The sequence below is a fragment of the Patagioenas fasciata genome, chromosome 2, assembly GCF_037038585.1.
Source record: "Patagioenas fasciata isolate bPatFas1 chromosome 2, bPatFas1.hap1, whole genome shotgun sequence".
Taxonomy (NCBI): domain Eukaryota; kingdom Metazoa; phylum Chordata; class Aves; order Columbiformes; family Columbidae; genus Patagioenas; species Patagioenas fasciata.
Window position 1 is genome coordinate 119,000,898 of NC_092521.1, and position 19,605 is coordinate 119,020,502.

At 36.7% G+C, this 19,605-nt stretch overlaps 1 protein-coding gene across 2 annotated transcripts in view; it reads right to left on the reverse strand.

Moving 5' to 3' along the window:
- Positions 1-1,217: 1,217 nt before the first annotated feature.
- SEPTIN7 (septin 7) overlaps positions 1,218-19,605 on the reverse strand; it is a 62,249-nt gene continuing 43,861 nt past the window's right edge. The window contains exons 5-13 of one of the 2 annotated variants that reach the window (XM_065829950.2): positions 18,155-18,272; positions 16,265-16,357; positions 14,957-15,053; positions 12,783-12,834; positions 11,758-11,883; positions 7,855-7,875; positions 4,952-5,087; positions 2,805-2,944; positions 1,218-2,252 (exon numbers count right to left, since the gene is read on the reverse strand). In XM_065829950.2, coding sequence (XP_065686022.1) covers positions 2,213-2,252; positions 2,805-2,944; positions 4,952-5,087; positions 7,855-7,875; positions 11,758-11,883; positions 12,783-12,834; positions 14,957-15,053; positions 16,265-16,357; positions 18,155-18,272 — 823 coding nt within the window. In that variant the 3' untranslated portion in view covers positions 1,218-2,212. The remainder of the gene's footprint in view (positions 2,253-2,804; positions 2,945-4,951; positions 5,088-7,854; positions 7,876-11,757; positions 11,884-12,782; positions 12,835-14,956; positions 15,054-16,264; positions 16,358-18,154; positions 18,273-19,605) is intronic. The other variant, XM_065829951.2, reaches the window with a different exon arrangement.

Below are 19,605 nucleotides of genomic sequence, written 5' to 3' on the forward strand. Positions count from 1 at the left end.
ATTTCAGAAAAGAACTCAGACCACTTGACTTCTATATGCTCTAAATTCAAATACAAGTGCTGTGTTATAGAATACATATGATTCCTCACACAAGATCTAACAAGAGCTCATACTAATCTCTGATTATCCTGGGGGTGTGTGTGGGAGGATAGAGAATAGGAATGGGGAAAAAGAAGACCAGCATGATCAAAACAAGTTTCCTGATAAATGAGATCTCTGTTTCAGAGCAAATGGGGACACTGAAGCACTATTGTACCCACAGACAGTATCTCCTGAGTTTTGAGAAGTCCTAAAGGCAGTTCAGAATCTGCAGCTTCTGTCCTAGATGGGAACTCTTGCCTGTTCTTTACATTATTCAGTTTATTGAACTGAAACGGGAAGGGCAGAGGGGCAGATGCAGGCAGTGTCCAGTCTCCATAACACATTAAAAGATCAGATTTCACAATTCTGTTTACTTGAAAGGGAAAGCTATGCCCCCTTACTGATAACCACTGAAAAGAGATAGGCAGTATATCTGAAATGAGTTAGAAGGAGGCCATTATATAGACTACTGAAAATGTCCTCACTTCTTTGGGAAGCCAGCTGAATAAATGGTATTTCTGGTAAGTGTAACTTACGTAAAAGAAAAGCGAAGAGCAAGGGAGTGATAGCAGGGGTTACACAAGGGACACCTGCAAAAAATTAGACATGCTTCATTGTTGCACAGGCAAAGACAAACATAAAAAGCCCCCATTAACTTTTTAGCAACTTAAGGGCTGTATTTTTAAAGATCAAGTTCCCAGCTATTACATTTATTAGAACTCGTGCAACTAATTAAAAAAAAAAAAAGACGAAACAAACCCCTCCACCCTTGTCGATGACCCACACAGAAGCCCCCAAGGAGGCTGCAAATGTGTTGTCACACCAGAACCTCCCGAGACACAGAGAAAACCAAAGCCGGAGCGAGCAGAACGCAGCCCAGGGCCGCGGACACTTGGTGCCCTCTCCTGGGCAATTCAGACCCTGCTCTTGCCAAGCCAGAGCACAGACACTGAAAACTTCATTTTCTGTAGTAACCGTTCCACAGTACAGAGCATTTTCTATACCTTGAACTCGCTCCTCGGGCAAATCAAAGACACGGGTCAATCGAATCTGGACGGAAGAGAGAAAGTTCAAACACCTCCCAGAGAAGCACTCGGCTGTTTCAACTCCTTCAAAATTTCTGACGCGGCAGCGTGTTACATCACAACATTGTTTATTATGTGACTTTTTACAATACAAACAAAAAAATACAGAAATGCAGTATATGAATACAGCTAAATGCAAAATGGTGATGTTTTTCTTGAGGCCATATTCCCATTTCTAGTAAAATCAAGAAAGACTGCACACAGGTAGAAACAGGTTGGAAGTTAACTCCACAATTTTGCCTAGAAATGACCTATAAATGCGTTTTCCTGCTACTTACCATAAAATGTAAAAAGGGAGTTAAAGGAAAAGCTTTACTCACTGGTTCCTACCATATGAAAGAAGCTATATTCTATTTAGGAGGGCCAATATATGGAAAAATATCTAAATTAAATGTTATTACAAAAAATGAAGCAGTAATGAGATCCTCCTGGCTAAAGAAGTTACTAAATGAGAATAGCATATATTTAAAGAATCCAAAACATAAAAGGGTTGTTATAAAAAGCTTAGGTGCACTGTAAGCCTACAACTTTTGTTTTTCCATGTGTACTTTTAAACAATGGAAGTGTCAAAAATAGGGTCAACTGTGTTAGACTAAATTACATTATTGTATATGCTGCACTGAATGGAATTCTTGTATTATAATAATAGAGAAGCATTGTTTGCATCATATTATGGCAATTTATCCTTACTAAAAACCGTCTAGAGTCCTTGCATTTTTTAACATCCTGTAAACTGTCAAACCACCAGAACATGATTGTACAACAGTAAAATGTTTCCTTTTGCATTAAAATGACATCTGTTTATAAAAAAAAAAAAAAAAAGAAAAAAAAGGTACTCAGAGCTGTTTTATTTTTCCAAGTACACAACACCCTAGACAATTCAAGGCATCTCATTCTCCATCAAAATTAACAAAAATTCGTCATGCTGTTAAATCCATTACTATGGATACAACTGGTGCAAAATTGGTCGAACGGATCCAACAAACACTGATGTCCAGGCTGGCATATTGGCAACTAATACATAACTGGTGGTCAAAATGATGTATTTAAAATATCTTCCCTTTCTTCTTATTCTTTTCCAAGGTTCTAAAATGATATTAAAAAAAAAAATTGGTTAAATAATGCATACATGTTCTGGTTTAAAAAGAAAAAAATCAGTAATATACATCTTTTATAAAAAGCATTTTACAAAGCTTTACTGGTTGCAATACAATGCACAGAACTTATTATGTGCATAGTACTTGTGCTGCATGAAGTCAAGCAACACATTTATCACTAGATTTCCCATTTCAAAGACCAGGAGAATTAAACACTTTCATTCTCAAGGTTTTAATTCTTCTTCTTTCAGAAGTCTGATGCAACCTAGCTTTCAAATACAAACCATTTTTCTACATGGATCTAGTTATGTATGGATACAATGTTTCTGCAGGTTAAAATCTGCTTTAGAAGCCAATAATCTTCTCAGTATTTCTGATATATACTTATTTACAACTAAACGCAGTTCAAGATTATTCTTGGCTTTGAAGTGACACTCCCTTGGTGGTCAATCACCACTGATCATTATTACCACAGACACTGCCTTTTAGCAGAAAGCTGCAAAACGTTGACAGTGAACTGCAGGACTAGACTCCAATTTACCTGGAGGAATTCTGTTGTTCCAAAATACGTTGTTGAGCTTCCCAGTTCGCTTTCTCTTCCTCAAACTGGCGACGCTTTTCCTCTAATTCTTTATGTTGTGCCTCCAAATTCTTTTTCATCTGCTCGTGGCGTCGTTGCAGCTGGAGAAAAAGTTATGAACAGAGTCAAGTAAGCGCAGAAAACAGAGCAACTTTTGGAGCTGTAGTAATAAACATCGGCAACTGATGCAAGAAAATTCAGTACTATATTTTCTTTACAGAGAAAAGTAACTCTTAAGACCAAAAACTACAAGGTTATAAATATTGCCCATTAGAGAAACAAAGAGGGTATTAACTGTAAAATGAGCATATGGGATTAACAGAAATCTCCCCAAACGCTTCCCAAGTTAGAAATAGGAGTTGTAAGCAGCTACACATGGCAAACAAAAGGAAATTCAAGAATACTTTGGTATGTGATGCAAATGTTAAGCAAACTGCAGAGTATTTGAGTGTCAGTAATGCATAAATTTGCATCATCTTTGACTTTGTGTGGGGAAAAACAAAATAACAAACATTGATTTCATCCTATACTATTAAGTATAGTAAGGTTCTATTTAGGAAAACATTAAGTGGATTAACTTATTCAATAATTATTATTATTATTATTATTATTGAACTGTGTATACTGCCAGAACAGTATAACAAGTCTGTCCTGCAAGTTGATGGGTCAGACTGACAATCAAATGTGTTGTACATGAGAATGGTGACACTGTCAGGAAAACTGATTCCTTTTGTGCGGTGTAGCATGTTTTTGAATTGAATTAAATAAGCCTCCCTCTTTTCTTACTCTCTTCTAAGTCCCTGTCTTACACAAACCCTTTAAAACATATTTCCTTTCACAACTTTTTTTTTTCTTTTTAGTACTTTATGTTCAGCACTGTCTATTGCCTACTCTTCTACATTTAGAGAAATAAAACAGAAGTTTACAGTCATGAATGGTGAAGAAAAAAGAATGAATTCCATGAATGTTTAAAAAGTGATAACACAGGATGCACTCAGTCAAAAAGTCATGAGGAAGTACATGAAAAATAAAAATTCTGTTTGCTTTTCATACATCAAGAAGAGTGTGGAGGCCAGAAGTGTAAGCTGTTTCAAAAAGAGCGGAGACAGAACTGAGGAAGGATAAATCCAGTGAATTACTAAACACCTTGATCGAGATAAAACACCTAGCTTTAAAATCCTCGAATTGCTGACTGGTGCATCTTAGCATTTATATCCTTATCTATTCACTTCTCCAAAAGAAAAAACATAATCTAGATTGATATATATATATTTTTTTTTCCTCTGATCCACTAATGCCTTGGCTCCTTACAATGCCTGGGCTGCCAAGCATTTCAACTGTTCTGCCAAGTTTCCTCACATTGCCTCAAATTTGGAGCCAAATTTTTTAGAGGAACTTGTGACAGCTTTAACTTCTCTATTATGCCCCCTGTGAGAAGCTGCCTTCTCCAAACTTAATTTTCTGCTTAAATGTAATTTTACAATAGTCTCTTAAAAAAGATCACTTCCAAAGCTGCCTGAAGCCCACAAAAAGCAGTTTTACTGTGAGGACTTCACCTGGAGATGACAGAATTGGAGTTAAATATCCATATAATTTACCCCTGTTCAAATGAGACCAAAACACTGGCAACGATATATCCCTGATTTGCTCTTAGTCTAGTGATTCTCATGTAGGTGATTTCTTACAAACATCATGTCAAATTCCTGAAATGCTTTTGCGATATATAAAGCAAATTATCATTACTACATTAGCTTATGTAAAGCATGAAAATCACAAGAACCTTTTCAAGCACGTGGAAGAAAACAGGCATAAAACATTCCAAAGAAGTGACAGAAATGAGGATGAGTGAGAAAATTAAGGGGTATTTTAACATACTATGAGAACAAAAAGAGAATGCATGTCAACATGCAAATTATTTTAAGTTTGGACTTCTACAATTTCAGCAAAGAAAACAAACTGAGAAAGAATATCTGAGTTGTCTTTAACCATGAAACTCAACTATGGAATCAATTCCTAGTCAGAGGTGATGTTGCAAAGTCTTGGCAAACAGAACCACCTCTACACTTGTTCAGCCTCAAGCACATTGGGGTTTAAGACATTTCGATTACCTCAGCTTCAGAGTCCTTCAGTTTCTGAACTTTTTCTTTGACTTTCATCTCGAACACCTGTTCCATTTCCATTTCCATTTTTTTCATTTTGGCTACATGCTCCCTCCTTTCCTCCTCCATCTGTGCCAACGGGCTCCTGCCATAAATCCAGAAGAAGCAGTTAGCTAACAAGAACTTTTTTCCTGTCTATTACATTAGGGCATCTGTAAAAAACAAGACAAAAATGCTGAAGTATTAAGATAAATAACATTGCTGTATGCACTGCTAGCTTAAACTCAATTGGCATTATTAAACTAACTGTTCAGCTAAACTTTCCTCAAAGACATTTCATACAAAATCTTTTCCTTCCCCACAATTGATTTAAATTACATTTTAGTTAACAGAAACTCTTGACTTTCTATCTTTAGTAGAACCTGGTCATGGGAAGAGAGGAAATCAAAGTTACAACAAAAAATACTGCATATTCCAAGTGATCTTCAGGCGTCTGTTCTTTCCCATTCAAATATATACCAAAAATTAACAGACATAATAAGTTTAAGAGTGTTGCAGACAACAGTTCCATTTCCTCTCTAAATCTTCATTGTTCCAAGTGAGCCCAAGATTAAATTAACACTACAGCTGTGTTGAACGCTGTGGTCATACTCTTGAAGAGACAGCAACTTTGTAAAAAAGGTTTGGGCAACCAAACATTATTATTTCATGAAAGTGTTAATGGGAATATTTTCCTTTAGAAAGCTACTAATAAACTTAGTGTATAAAAATAACATACATTGGTTTTAACTTTTCTATACACTCTATAGTAATTACTTTCCTGGATTCTTCTGAATGTCTAAAACTGTATAAGCCTGCTATCCATGCTATGGTGAGACAGGCTTTAAAACGCAAGTTTCACATTCGTTATCCAATAAAACAGGATGATTTTGATCTAACCATGATTGCTACATACAGTCCTGTAGGACTTTTCTGCTGTTCAGCAAAGGGCAATGAAAACAAATCACTGGCCTCTTGTGTGAGTTTTGAGTATGTACAGCTTAAAATGACAAAGCTTTGACTATTGCGTTGGTAAAGATGAAGAACTGGATGTATTTGGAACTGTTACAACCAACCAGCAGAGGATATCTACTGTAACATCTGCAAAAGCCACTCAGACCTGCAAATTGTAAAATAGATGTGTCAGGTCTAAGCCATATTTTTTGATAGGCAAAACTGTTTTTGTTTCCACTTCTTGGCAAAAACAACCAGACAAAAAGAAAAACGCTATTCTGATTCAAATAATGCAAAAAAAGCATTCTAAAATGAGAAAAGAATTGACTAACTTTCAGTGATGACTGAAACATAATTAGCAACATCTATTTTGATTCAGAATTTGCCACGTCTCCTTAGAGGAGCAAAGATTATATATCAAACATAGTTAAGATCTGGTTTGACTATTAAGGGCTCATTTCCTCCTTCCTACTTGCCCATTTTCACCAACAAACAATACAGTGAAAGTAATTAATGCGATATGAACGTTTGTCTCAAATACCAGTATTTCAAAGGTGGCAATTGGTGCAGGGTGAGGAAGAAGAAAATGCCATTTCTGTTTAAAACATAAAAATTAAATTGAATCTGAACTAATAGGTGCAAAGCTTGGATTGGTAAGTAAAATGCTGTATAATAAACACAACTGAAAATGATCCTTAGTCTAATGTTTACTTTGGGCCTTCAAAAGGCCAACTGCTAGCAACTTTTGTCAAGGAAAATAAAATGGTTAAACACAGGTGAAATACAATAAAACACAAAAGTAAGAAGGAAAATGAAAGAAGAGATGAGTAACAGTACTTGTGGACGCTAACCAGCTGTCACGACTATTTTCTTGTTGGTACCTATTAGAAGCATAAAGTTCTCAAATGTATCTGCTCTTCAAAAATTAACCTAAGAAGCAGATCTGAATACTGAGGAATCATTGCTGCAGTTTCTACAGACTTGAAAAGGGAACAGAACCATCCTGCTACTGACAACATGATAATCTAATGGGGATGTCATGCAAGCTCTGTTTGAGCAACTGGTAAAAATCAGTCTGCACAGAAAATGTAATAAACTAACAAGTGAGCATGTACAGCTAAGAGCTTTACAACTTAGGTCACAACTGGTTTTGTTAGGTCTTAAGCATGTGACATGGGAAAACACACATCATCCTACATTTCAGGATGAAACTATACAAGGGACTTAAACAACAAAAGAGCTGAAAGAAAAAACAAGCAGCAAACAAACAACAACAAAACCCACAAAACAAACACCAACAAAAACAGACCACAAAGCAAACAAAAACCCCACAAACCACCAAACAAAGACATAAAACATTTAAGTGATTTAACAAGACGTATGTTAAAACAGCCCTCTAAATTAATCTGCAAAAGTTAAAAATTATTCTAGATATGCACAAAGTGGAACCTCTGCAAGCCAGTAATAAGATACAACCATGGCCAGGAAAGATTAAATAACTAATTCCCCAGTCCTATGAAAAGCGGTAAATTTACAGATAAAAAAGAAAACTCCACTGATTCTTTATAAGGATCTATATGAAGAGGATGGAGCTACGGACAGAAATTGCGGGAATGTCAAAATTTATGCACTTCCGCTCACTGTTGAAATTGGACCAAATTTGTCTTAAGGCTTAGCCAAAAAATTTCTAAAGAGGATGGGTTTTTAAAGAGATTTTGTCACTCAAAGTATTTATAGTTTCTTAAGGTTTACATTAGCACAACTTTAGAACGAAAAAGAACTGCCAGGGAGAAAAACAATGCCAAGAGCGGGATAACAGGAAATTGGTTTAAATTTGAAACATTAAACAACGAAATCTTTTTTGTGTTTATAAAATTTTTGTCTTTAAGTTTTTTGGAAAAATTTAAATGACCACTTACATGCCTTCAACTGTGTCAAATCTAAAAAACAAAAAATACAGAAGCTTAGCTTAGCATGCTTAAATAAAACCACAAAACCAAAAGCAATAATTAAAAAAGTAAATTCATTATTAATAGATTCCTAAAGCTAATTATGTGCTTCCCCAAAAGCAAGTTTTTCACAGTACAAGGAAAGACTGTTAGTTAAAGCTTATTATTTACTTCAAATTCATTTAGTAAATTACTACACCATGTAAATATTAATGTAGGTTTGATGTGCAGATACTTCCAGGAATAATTTCCCTAGAACACACATGCTTTTAAAGTGGTTTTAAATCTTGTAGTGACATGAAGAATCACTTGCTCTAGACTGTTTTTTGGAAACCAATGCAGTACCGAGGCTTCTCTGTTCATTTAAAAATTGTCACCTAGAAGAGGACATGATATTAAAACCTCATGAATGCTCCTGTGCTGCAAAAAGAGCACTTGACTTGCATGGCCAGCAGAGGTCTCACCGGGGCTGGGCTGGGCTCAGAAGAAGGTTTGGCTGCAAGGTCACCTTCCCAGAGCCTGGGGCTTAACCCCAACATACCTTGTGTTAGCGCTTCACTAGCGCTACAGGATGGGGAAAAAAACGTCTGAAAACAAGATTCGGCTATTAAGCCTCACCATCTAGTAAGATGGGCTTAATAACATTAAAACTATTTCACAGAATTCACTAAGAATATAGAGAAAAGGAGTTAGAAGTAGTCTAAGCTAAGCTGTTAGAAGGACCTCTACACATTGTCTATTTTGTTACCCTGTTTGACAGGTTATTGAACAGATCAGTAGATGGATAAGGCTCAACCTTACACTGTACAATACGACTTCCAACAAAATAAGATTTTAAGTTTAAACTCGCTGAAGATATCGGCTTCATGCAGGAAACTGAAAAGATTTCTCAAATGAAAAATTTTAAATTTCACAGCAAATGTCAATTTTCACGCATGTCATGTAGTACACATGTGAAATTACAATTACCACATAGTTTGAAGACACAAGTTATCCATGTATGTGAAGATTACCCTTGACATTTTATGTTATTTTTTTAATGGATGGAATGAGGTTGAAAATTTGAAGAAATCAGACACCAAACCTCAAACACAACAAATCTACATAACCATGGAAAATACACGCTTTGGATTGCTCTTAGCTCGATGAGTTACTTGTAGAACAGAGTTTCACCAAATCAAAGGAGACAAATCAGAGAAAAAATGATCAATTGGAGAAACTGTGTCAATAAATCTGCACAGTACTATCAAAACTTGTAGCACATACTTGGATTTGTTTTCACGTTTGCATTTTTGTTCGAAGAAATATGTTCACAGTTGCATGAAAAAACAAAGATCTGCTAAGATCGTAAAAATACAGCTGTTTTAAAAGCACAAAAGGTCAATCCAGCTCCAACAGCTGCCAGCAGGAGATACTTTTGGAAAAGCGCAGGAACCACTGCATGTACATCTCTTTTTTACATGTACCCTTCCAGCTTCCAAAAGAACAGCGGTGAAAGAATCAGATTTCCAGAGGACAGGTCAAATATTGCTCCATGTTGAGACACAGACACTTCTTTCAAAAGGCAAGCAGGCAAGTGTTAGAATTCCTCAGGGGGCGCACAGATAAGCTGTTAATATCTGTTCTTCTCTCTTTCAACTCATTTCCAGCAAGGCACATGGTTATTAGGAAAATTCCATCTATGCTGCTTCAACGATGCCAGATTCAAAAGTACAAAACCACACTGAAGCCAAAAAGCCTGTTAAGGCTTTAAAAAAAAATGCTGCAAATCAACATGTAGATAAGGTAACAAGTATAACATCAGCTGCTTAATAACCAGTATATGCACTCAGGAATTTTGTTTATCTATTTATTAAGCCACCCTGTGTTTGGAGGAACAAGCTGTAAGGAAAGGTTCAAACTACTTATTACTAGATTGCAATAGATTTTGCCGTCTTTCAGATGGCTCAATCAAACAAACTGTAATAACCTATTTCTTCTCTTGAAAAAAGAAAAAATAAAACCTGCTCGCTAAGAGCACCAGTTGCGTTTATTCACTTCTGAGGTGCAGTACTGCAGTGTTCTGAGTGACAGATTTCTTATGGAGAAAATCGTTCCAAAAGGCATCTTTACCTAGAAATATTCAGGTGGGACAGCAGAATGACCTGAGATGGCAGGAGATTTAAAAATCAGCATGTTTCAGAAAGAGTAATCCCAGACCCTCTTAGCATAAATAAATTCTAGCTAAAAAGGAAACCCCAGCCATGCTGCCTGGGGAAGGTGGGGAGGGGGCCGAATGAACAACACAAAACCGGTTTTTAAACTTTCTGGTAGATGCATTGATACAAAAACGTACCCTGTTATGTTTTTAATTTGGGAATAAATAAAAAAAAAAAATCACTGTGTTATTCTTTTTAATAAGAACGCAGAATAACTTATCCTTACTTCCATTAGCCAACAGACTAAGTCTGTAGATGCAGACCAGCACAAATCTGAGCAGGCACAAGAAGTGGTGAAACTGTAATCACTAAAATTAAGACTTTTCTAAATCTAAGGAAAACATACTAAGATTTGGAAAGGGATAACAGTATTAAACAACAACAACAAAATCCAAACAACTTCCTCTGATATGCAAAATTGCAATGAAAAAGTTTCACCTTTCAGTACAGTAACAGCAAATAATAGTACAGTAAAAAGTGTAGTAATAGCAACTTAGAAGTCCTGGAGGAAATGCAGAATTTTCTATTCTGCTCTACTATTTATACACTATTGCCTCAGCAAAGAGGACATTGGTTCAAGTTCTTGCACTCAAGCACATTTTCTTCTCTGATGTGGCCACCTGCACCCTTTTCTTCCCTAACGTGCAAACTACCTCACAGGCCCCTCACCCCATTTTTTCCACACTGATTACCTCGTTTAGTAACTTTATTTCTCAAAACTCCTCCTCTCTCTACCAACACCACCGTACTGTTATGAGGACAAGTGTAGCTTGAGAAATATTTCTAACCTACTTGCATTCAGAAGCCTTGAGATGCAAGTCAGGGATAATGTGATGGCAAGAAACATGGCAGTGAGAAAAATCAATCACTGTGTTATGGACACACACATTTGAAGATCTCAGCAGTAAAAATACTTAAATTCAAGAGTGTAGATGTTCTCAAGTAGCATTACAAAACGAAAAATACAGTAGAGCCTGTTTTTAAATCTTCCATCTGTTTCATCAGACTGGCAAACAACTTGCTGTCAGAGGCAAATAAAATGACATGCTAGGGTTAAAAAACACCCAGCAACAACAAAACTCAAACCCCTGCATTGCAACCCTCCTCTCACAAAAGACAGATGTTGCAATAATTTCCCTCACATGATAAGCAACCCTAGAAGTAGCCAGGGCAGCATTTCAAAGATGACAGTAGCACATCTGGATTTTCAACGTTTCTAAACAAATATTAACCCGTTCTTCTCAAAAACATCCCTGTCACTGAGTATTAAGCACTCATACCAAAAGAGCCAGTAATTCCAAAAGCAGTATACATAGCAAAATAGAAACCTCAATGAAGAAAAACTTTGCAATAAATACCAGAGAAATACAACTTATGAACAGAAATAGTAAATGTAAGGATTCTCTTCAGAACTGCAACTAATACCCAGTTATTTAACGTGTTCACATAAACTAGTGCAAAACTTAACAAAAGAGGAAAAAAAAATCGTAAGGCAGAAACATACAGTGTTCAGATCAGAACACAGTGAAAAGGCAATCGATCGGAGCATAAACAAGAACAAAACCACCATCTCCCAAAAAACCCCCCAAACCCACCACACATACACAAAACCAACCAAAGAAAACACCACAGAGCAAAAAGATTACAGTGCAATACAACCTTAACAAGAACTTACTTTGTTAGCTGCCCTTTATTTTTGTTGTTGTCAACGCCATTGTATGTAACAGCTGCCAGTTTTCTGCTTCTGTAGTTCTCATAATGTACATTGTTAGTGACATCCTTCAGGTCCTGCATATGAGTTCTGTCAATAAGTGTAATTTATCAGCTTAGCGCACAAATACAAAATACTATCTGAAAAATCAGTCCCTGTTCATTTTGTAAACTGACTTTAATTATACCCCTCCATTCATGTTCCATTGCTCACAATGTTGTCATTCTTCCATTTAAATGAGAGCTGGCAAGATAGCGCACACACAGAAATAGCAGATTATTTTGCAATGAACTATCTCAAGTTTGCAGTATTGCAAACATTAACTTACAGGACCAATCCTCAGAAAATTTTGAGTTCTGTGGATAAACTTGCAAGTATTTGCAGAACAGATACGAAAAGTGTGCATTACAACTGTAGCAGGTGTGCCATGTCCGGCAAGAAACAATAAATAAGCCAAAACCACCTCTTTTCTATCTTTCAAGTCTGCAAAAGCTAAATGGAAAGTTCAAGACTAAGGCATTAGCTTCCTTTAACAATTTTCCACCACTGGCTTGGAGAAAAGCAAAGCTTAATAACCAAGGGTTGTTACAGCAGTTCAGTAAGTGACATCTGCTGTGAGTATAGGACTCAGACTGCTGTGCTTCGTTGTATTAAGCGCTTGTTTTATACAACTGCAGCACTGAAATTTTTTTAAAAACGCCTACAACTAAGTACATACACATCAGCACTGACAACTTGGGTTCCTACGGTTTATCACAATTTTTAAGAACAAGCAATCTGAAAGTAAAGAGAACTACATAAAAAAATCATTACCCCACCACTTGCTAAGTACGTGGTTAAATGAGATCATAAAGTGTAAGATAGTATTTACAATTAAAAATATGAGTATTAATATGAACACACTAGCTCAAATCCTTTTTTCCCCAATATGTGACTTGGTAATCTCCCAGGCATACTAGAAAGCCAGATGTTACCTGTAAGTTACTTACCTTATCAACATGTTCCTCAGAATTGTGAAGTCACAGTGTTCACCGTTTTCAACTATAGAAAGAAGTAAATTTTTGTTGAGATGCTAACAAAAGTAAGTGCCTTACACAGAGGCAAAGCTTTGAGATGTCACCCATCTCCTACGTTCATTCCAACACCAGATTACTTCCAGCCTTTCCTTACTCAAACAGTATGTGCATTAACAGTAGGAAAGTATTAACAGTATATCAATATATCTTACCAGCAAAGTTCCTGTGCTCCCCTAAGACATGCTGGCAAACTGTACTCTGAGTCAATACAGCAGAATAAACTACCACAACAGAAACACAGTTTTGCCAGTTTAACTAAATTTATGATCCTTTGGAAGCCCTTCCAGCACAGCTGCATGAGGATCAGACACCAAGTGATGAGCTCAGCCTAGAACCAGCTATATCCAAAACCCTCACAAGACAGAATTAACACAATATATTGCTCCCTGCCCCACCAGATTAGTTCCAAAAATCTTCACTTTAATTTTAATGTGGATTTAGTTCTTCACTAACCAAGCAAAGGAAGGTCCCACATTTAATTTGATGCACTTGCCTACAGACCAAAAGAGAGGGTTAGCAGCTGTCATTAGATGCCACCTATTCCAGCTGTGCCTCTCACCCCATCACTGTAGAGGAGGCTGATGCTGTGGGTGGCTTTTTCCTGACAGATAATGAAATGGCACTGGAGAAAAATGCACACCCCAGACCGCTCTGGCATGCGGACAGAGAAGGCGACACACAAAGCTCTTCGCACACATAAAACCACAAAGCAGATTCCAGTGTGTTCCTGAAGTAGAGATGGACACTTTCACAGGAAGAAGGAAGAAAAGCAAAATGAAGGAATTAAAAGGACTCACAGAAGTTCAGTGAATCCTACAAAGAAAAATATGAAGCACACAGCCTCTTCTATATGCACTCCTGTGTTATTTTACTCTATGGTTTCACACAAACTGGTAAGTTCCACTCAGTACATGAAGCCATATTCCCAAAAAAGCATCGACTCCGAGTATTCTGTCCGTAGCTGACAGACTCAAGGCCACTTAAAGAGGTTCCTTTTTAGACAGGCTGTAGTTCTCCCCCTTCAAAAAGTTGTACAATCACGTGAGTGTGAAACATTCTAAAAGTTTTGTTTTAAAATAAAGCAGCACCATTTTGTCCATTTCCAAGTGCTAACACAAGAGCCTTAAAATAAAGTTTGATCCTCTCTGGTGCAGCTGGTTTTTACTTTCTGCCCAACCTCATTTCCTGCCAGACAGGCACTTCAAAGTGCTACAGCATTTCTCTTTAAAGTATTTGTCCATACTCTGCTTGCTGGTAGGGTTTTTTCTGGTCTGTTTTACACTGCATCAAATTTATAGTCGATTGCCTTCGGAAGGCAGAAATAACAAGAAAAAAATTCTCTTCATTCAATACATGCACACTACAAGGAAAAAGTTCAATCACAATGGAAAAACATTTGAATAGTGATTGTTTCGCTATACAGTACAGTGCGAGCCATGCTATGTGCCATTTGAACAGCATTAAAGCACAATGTTTGCCATAATATCATGCAATTGTCTTTATGTCTCTATAATAGCATGAAGTAAGTTTTAAATAAATTAAAAAGAAACAAAAACAAAAACCACAAAAAACCTCACCACAAAAGAAGCCACTATCAGAAGTATTCAATTCATTATCAGTTAACCCAGTTTCCTTCCCATTGCTATACCCCAGCAATTAAGATTCAGATATTTTGGGGGAAAAAGTTTCTTCCAGAAACTTTAAACTGAATTTATGCTAGTCAAGCTGACCAAATTAACATTTATAATGTTAACACTTTAGAAAGAAGAATTTAAGAAACAAAGGTTCTATATGAACAAAATTACAAGAAGAATGCTAGCAAACAGTTGTAAATCTAAGCCTCATCATCAATTCTAGTAAGTTACTACAGGTTTTACAATTCCTCAGTGAGGCTTCAACAGGAATCTGCTTGCAAAGTTTATTGTTACTGAACCTTTACCTTGTTCCAACACTGTCAGAACAACAAAATGGCATATTCAATAGATCTCCAGGCCAAAGCACATTCAAAATCAAGCATTTCAAACAATTCAAATACCAACTAGTGTCTGGTTAGTTTTAAATGGACAAAAATAATGGGAAAGCCTTACCTTCTGCAACACCCCATGGGTACTGCCTTCCTCTCACTCTCTTGCCATTGACTTCAATGATTGTATTACTACCTACCACAGCAAGAGGTAAACGGTCCTGCAAGATAAAGTGTCACTTTAAGAATAAAAATTTCTACTGCCAAATGATACTGAAAGTATGCCCATAAACTTGATGTATAAACTCGATGTAAGCTACTTAGTGCTATAACACTGCAAAATGCAGCTTATCCAAAGTGCAAGAATAGTTATGTTTACTGACCTCTGTCTAGTTTAATGGCATGTATATACAGGCACCCCTTTTAAATTCCTTACACTGTTGTATTCTGTAAATTTAGTTAAGAAACAGACATCACTGTTACTTAGTAAGCTAAGCAGCAGGCAAACCACTTCCTATTTAACTGATTGCACAGTAATTATTTATCAATTCATATTCCCACTGGCTACAGGACTGTTACTTTGACTGGATTTTGTACTCAGTTTTCAAAGGATTGCAAGTAACTACATCAATTTTTTGTTTTCAGCTGAACCAAAAATCCACCCAGTGTAACAAGCAACAAAAGAGCCCAGAGTAGCTTCAGGTAGCTGAAAGGAATAGTGTACTAAGTATTCTGGACTCTCGTCCTTGCTTTTATTCTGCTCTTCTCCTTTAGGCTCAGTCCCAGAGTATCTTCTGTTTGTGCTATTTGTGTGTGTCCACCCTAGGCAATTCCCACAGTAAGAAAAAGAAATTGAAAAGCTCTTACAGGCTCTTAAAGCTACTGAACCAACAGAAGCAATGCTGAAGGAGCATATACAACATAAAACAACAAACCAAAAACATGAGTAAACAAAGAAAAAGCCTTTCAATTGCCTGACAGCCCTTTGGATTTTCTTTAGTCATTTGTCTCCATTAAGGGTTCAGTATATCAATTAGTCAGACAGCTTTTAGCTGTAACACACAGACTCTGTGCCACTGCACACCTCTGTCTGAAAGACAACCTTTGCCTCCTTCAAGGATCAGAATCAAACAAAATGTGGTAGGTGGATAAAAGTCAAATAGGGGTGGAATAAAAAGGAAGTGATCTTTTAATAGTTTATTAAATAAGCACGTGATCTAGTGCTCTCATTCTGAATTTTAGCCATTAAAGTACTCAAGTCATCTGAGAGTGTCACCCATTGCCCCTGCTGAGGAACAGTGACTCTCGAAACAGTTTTACATCTGATTTTTATCTTCTAAACATATTGGTGGGCTCTTCATTAATGACAAAAAACTTTTCACTCTCTACCCTCCCCACCCAGTAGGTAATTTTTCAAAGGAAAATTATTTACCTTTATCTTTTTAACAATCTTATTTTCTTCTTCATCATCCGTTTCTGGAAATTCATATATTTTAATTTTGTGTTCTTGGATTTCTTTCATTATCTAAAACCAAAAACATGTTATTTGTTGGAGGAATTCATACTTTGTAATAAATCTCCTTCCTGCTGCCATCAGATTGTCCCTCCTTTTGTTTCATATGCAGAATTCTTGCATAGCAAGGTGACCAAGCTCCATCATAAAACTTGCACATCTTTAATGCCATCAGGTGACCACAAGGGATTATGAGCACGACCACCTCTCCCTAGCCAGGAGAAGACCGGATCAGAGCCAGAGCCTCACAGCTGACAGAATATTGTCCATCAACACAAGGCAGCAAAAATGAACATCAGTTTTCTATAACAGGGCAAACAGAGATTTACACTAATGGGAATTCTAACTGCACATGCAAAAACTAATACAAGACAGCTTAAATTCTCAGATCAGTCACACAACTGAGTCTCTCAAAAAAAACATTTGAATAGATAACTGCAGGCATACTTCAGCCCTTGGAGTTCCCACAATAGCTACTGCTGTCACTCCTTTTCTTTTCTGTTTCTAGCTCACCTGAGCAGCCGTTGCTTGAAGCAGGATCACCTGCCTACTTTAATAGAGCTTGTGACTGGCAGACTGACACTACTGGTTAGTTGTGTTGAAAAATATTTGCAAGCACTAATGAAAATTTAAGAATAACTGACAGCGTAATAAAAAACAAGACTGTACTGTTTTGGTGCTTGACTTGTCTGAAGGGTATTTTTAAATACATGCCGATTAGTTTTCCGGAATTTTAGAATGGAAAAGCATTAGACCATTTAGCTGACGAGCTACGCTGCAGAGCCCTGGGGAATATTTTTGGTTCCTGGGTTTGCAGTCTTACAAGAATGTAAGTTTCCAATTCATGCAAAGACTTATTTTCAACATTTGATTTGGGAACATCTCCCCTATTTAATATCAACTTATTGATAAAGCTGCTTATATTTTAAGAAATATTCTGTGTTCTACTGTTTTTCCCCCTTTACATCAAGAAAACCCCATGAAATGCAACCAAAACAGACTTCAGGTCTATAGCACCTTGCTTAAGTTTCTCCAAGGCAGAAAATGTCCTTTAACTTTTATTGTTAAATAAAGAGCTTTGCATATAGCATCTCTTACTGCCAACTTCTTTTCAGAACCTGTGTTCTTCTAAAGTAGGACTGAACACAGTTCAAAAAACAAATTTCATGCCTTGTCTTGTTATCTTTCGGGTCTTCCTTATCCTCTTTACACAATACAGCATGTAGTTGAAATAAAACATAAACCACTTGGAGACACTAGTACCCAATTTATTCTACAAATACAAAGCAATTGTATCACTTGTATCAATGTTAAAATTATCTCACCATCTTTAAAATGCATTACCACAGCCCACGACCAAACAACAGGTATACTGATTCTCATCTAATACCTGAGGCATCTTCAATAAATATAGCACATCAACATGAAAGTCAATACCACAATACAATCAATAATACTGTAATACTGTTAAATACCTTTTTTTTTGTTTGTTTTTTAAACACACAACTTCTGTTAGGCACCTAAATCTTGAAAGCTCCCTTCCTTCCTTACTGATTTTTATCTCAGCAGTGAATTATTTCACTTGCCAAGAATCATGCTACACTTGAAAACTCTTCCCCTGAGGACAGAAACAAGATTATTTCACCAAGAAATATAATTAAATCTAAAGATATAAATTACTTAGCTTTGCTGTCTCAAGTTGTTGCTTCAGGGTTTAAACTTTGCATGTAAGAAGTTAAATCTCACCACTTCCATAGGGATCAACTTACTAAATTACCCCATGTTGTAAATATCAATCTTTCAACTCACCTGTTTCTTAAACTGTTGGCATTCCTCAGGTGTAAGTGTGTCTGCTTTGGCAATAAGTGGAATGATATTCACTTTTTCATGCAGGCGCTTCATAAACTCTATATCCAAAGGCTTAAGTCTGAAAGACAGCATTAGAGCTTTGCAATTTATAGTCATTAAACAAGAATGTACAAATGACTTGAGATTTGTCCTGACAACTACTCTTAATGATTTATGGGTGGTAGATGCTTGAATGAAATTCAAAAGGCTACCTGCAACTGCTGTGGGAAATCCCCTAGTTTGTATAATACCAGAAAAATAAGTTGTAAATGAATATCACTAGCAGTCATGAGACTTCTGCTAGCTGAAATTACACTATTTAATCAAGTGTTAAGAACTCTCCTATGAAGATAGTAAAGCTCATGTCATTTGCTGGAAGCCAGTTCCATTTAAAACCTGACTGGTAAGAGTTTACAGATGTGATTCCGTTCAAATCTGTTCAAATACACAGTTTCAGTTTCTGAAACTCATGTTTATTTGTATGCTTCTTCCTGAGAGTGCTCTGTGAGGTCTTTTTTATACATTACATTGCTAAGACAGTAAACTCTGTGGCCTGGGTACAAATGAAGTAGAAATATCCCATCTCTAAATCACTATGGATAACAAAAAGACCATTGTGAAAGTGGATGACAATGACATGAAAACTAAAACACACACCATATGGGTATATAAAACCATTGATGTGGATCAAAGTGGTCAATATTTCCTGCTTGCTAAAGTATAGCCACAGAGGTTTTGATGCATTCATGCTTCAGAATTACAGCAAGTTTACTCAGGCTTAAAGGATTTAGCAAGATTATTTCTCATATAAAATAAATTAGAATTAGGAACATTAAAACCAGATTCATTTGGTACTCAAATTTAGCTGCTTCTCCAAAACATATATAAAAGAATAAAGAAAACATTATAGAACACATACTTCACTTTAACATTTTCCATCTGCCACTGAACTTCTCAGCTTCTCAACATGTTTCCATTAAATAGCTAACAAGAATGCACATCTAGATTAAGCACACTGGTCTGGCTATCCATTCGCCTGCACATGCCTTCCCTCTCCTTGCTTCAAAAAGCTACTCCAGGGCAACACAGTTTGAAGGGCAGTTGCCAAAGCAGAATAGTTCAGAACAACAACAGTGCTCACCCCAAGGGCTGGAGTTTACAGTCAAGACTTAAGCAGGAGCCTTTACATAAAGATCCCAGAACTGCAGAAAGAGTCTACAATACATTATGACCCCATTCACCCACCTGGGAGGCTCCTCACACCCCTTCACTCTCTCTCTCTACCCCCACACAAACTAAGCCATCAGCTCAGATGTTTGTGGGGATACCAGCTAAAAATAGTGGGATGTGTTAGATACTAGAATCATTTAGGTTGGAAAAGACCTCTACGACCATGAACCTAACACTGCCAA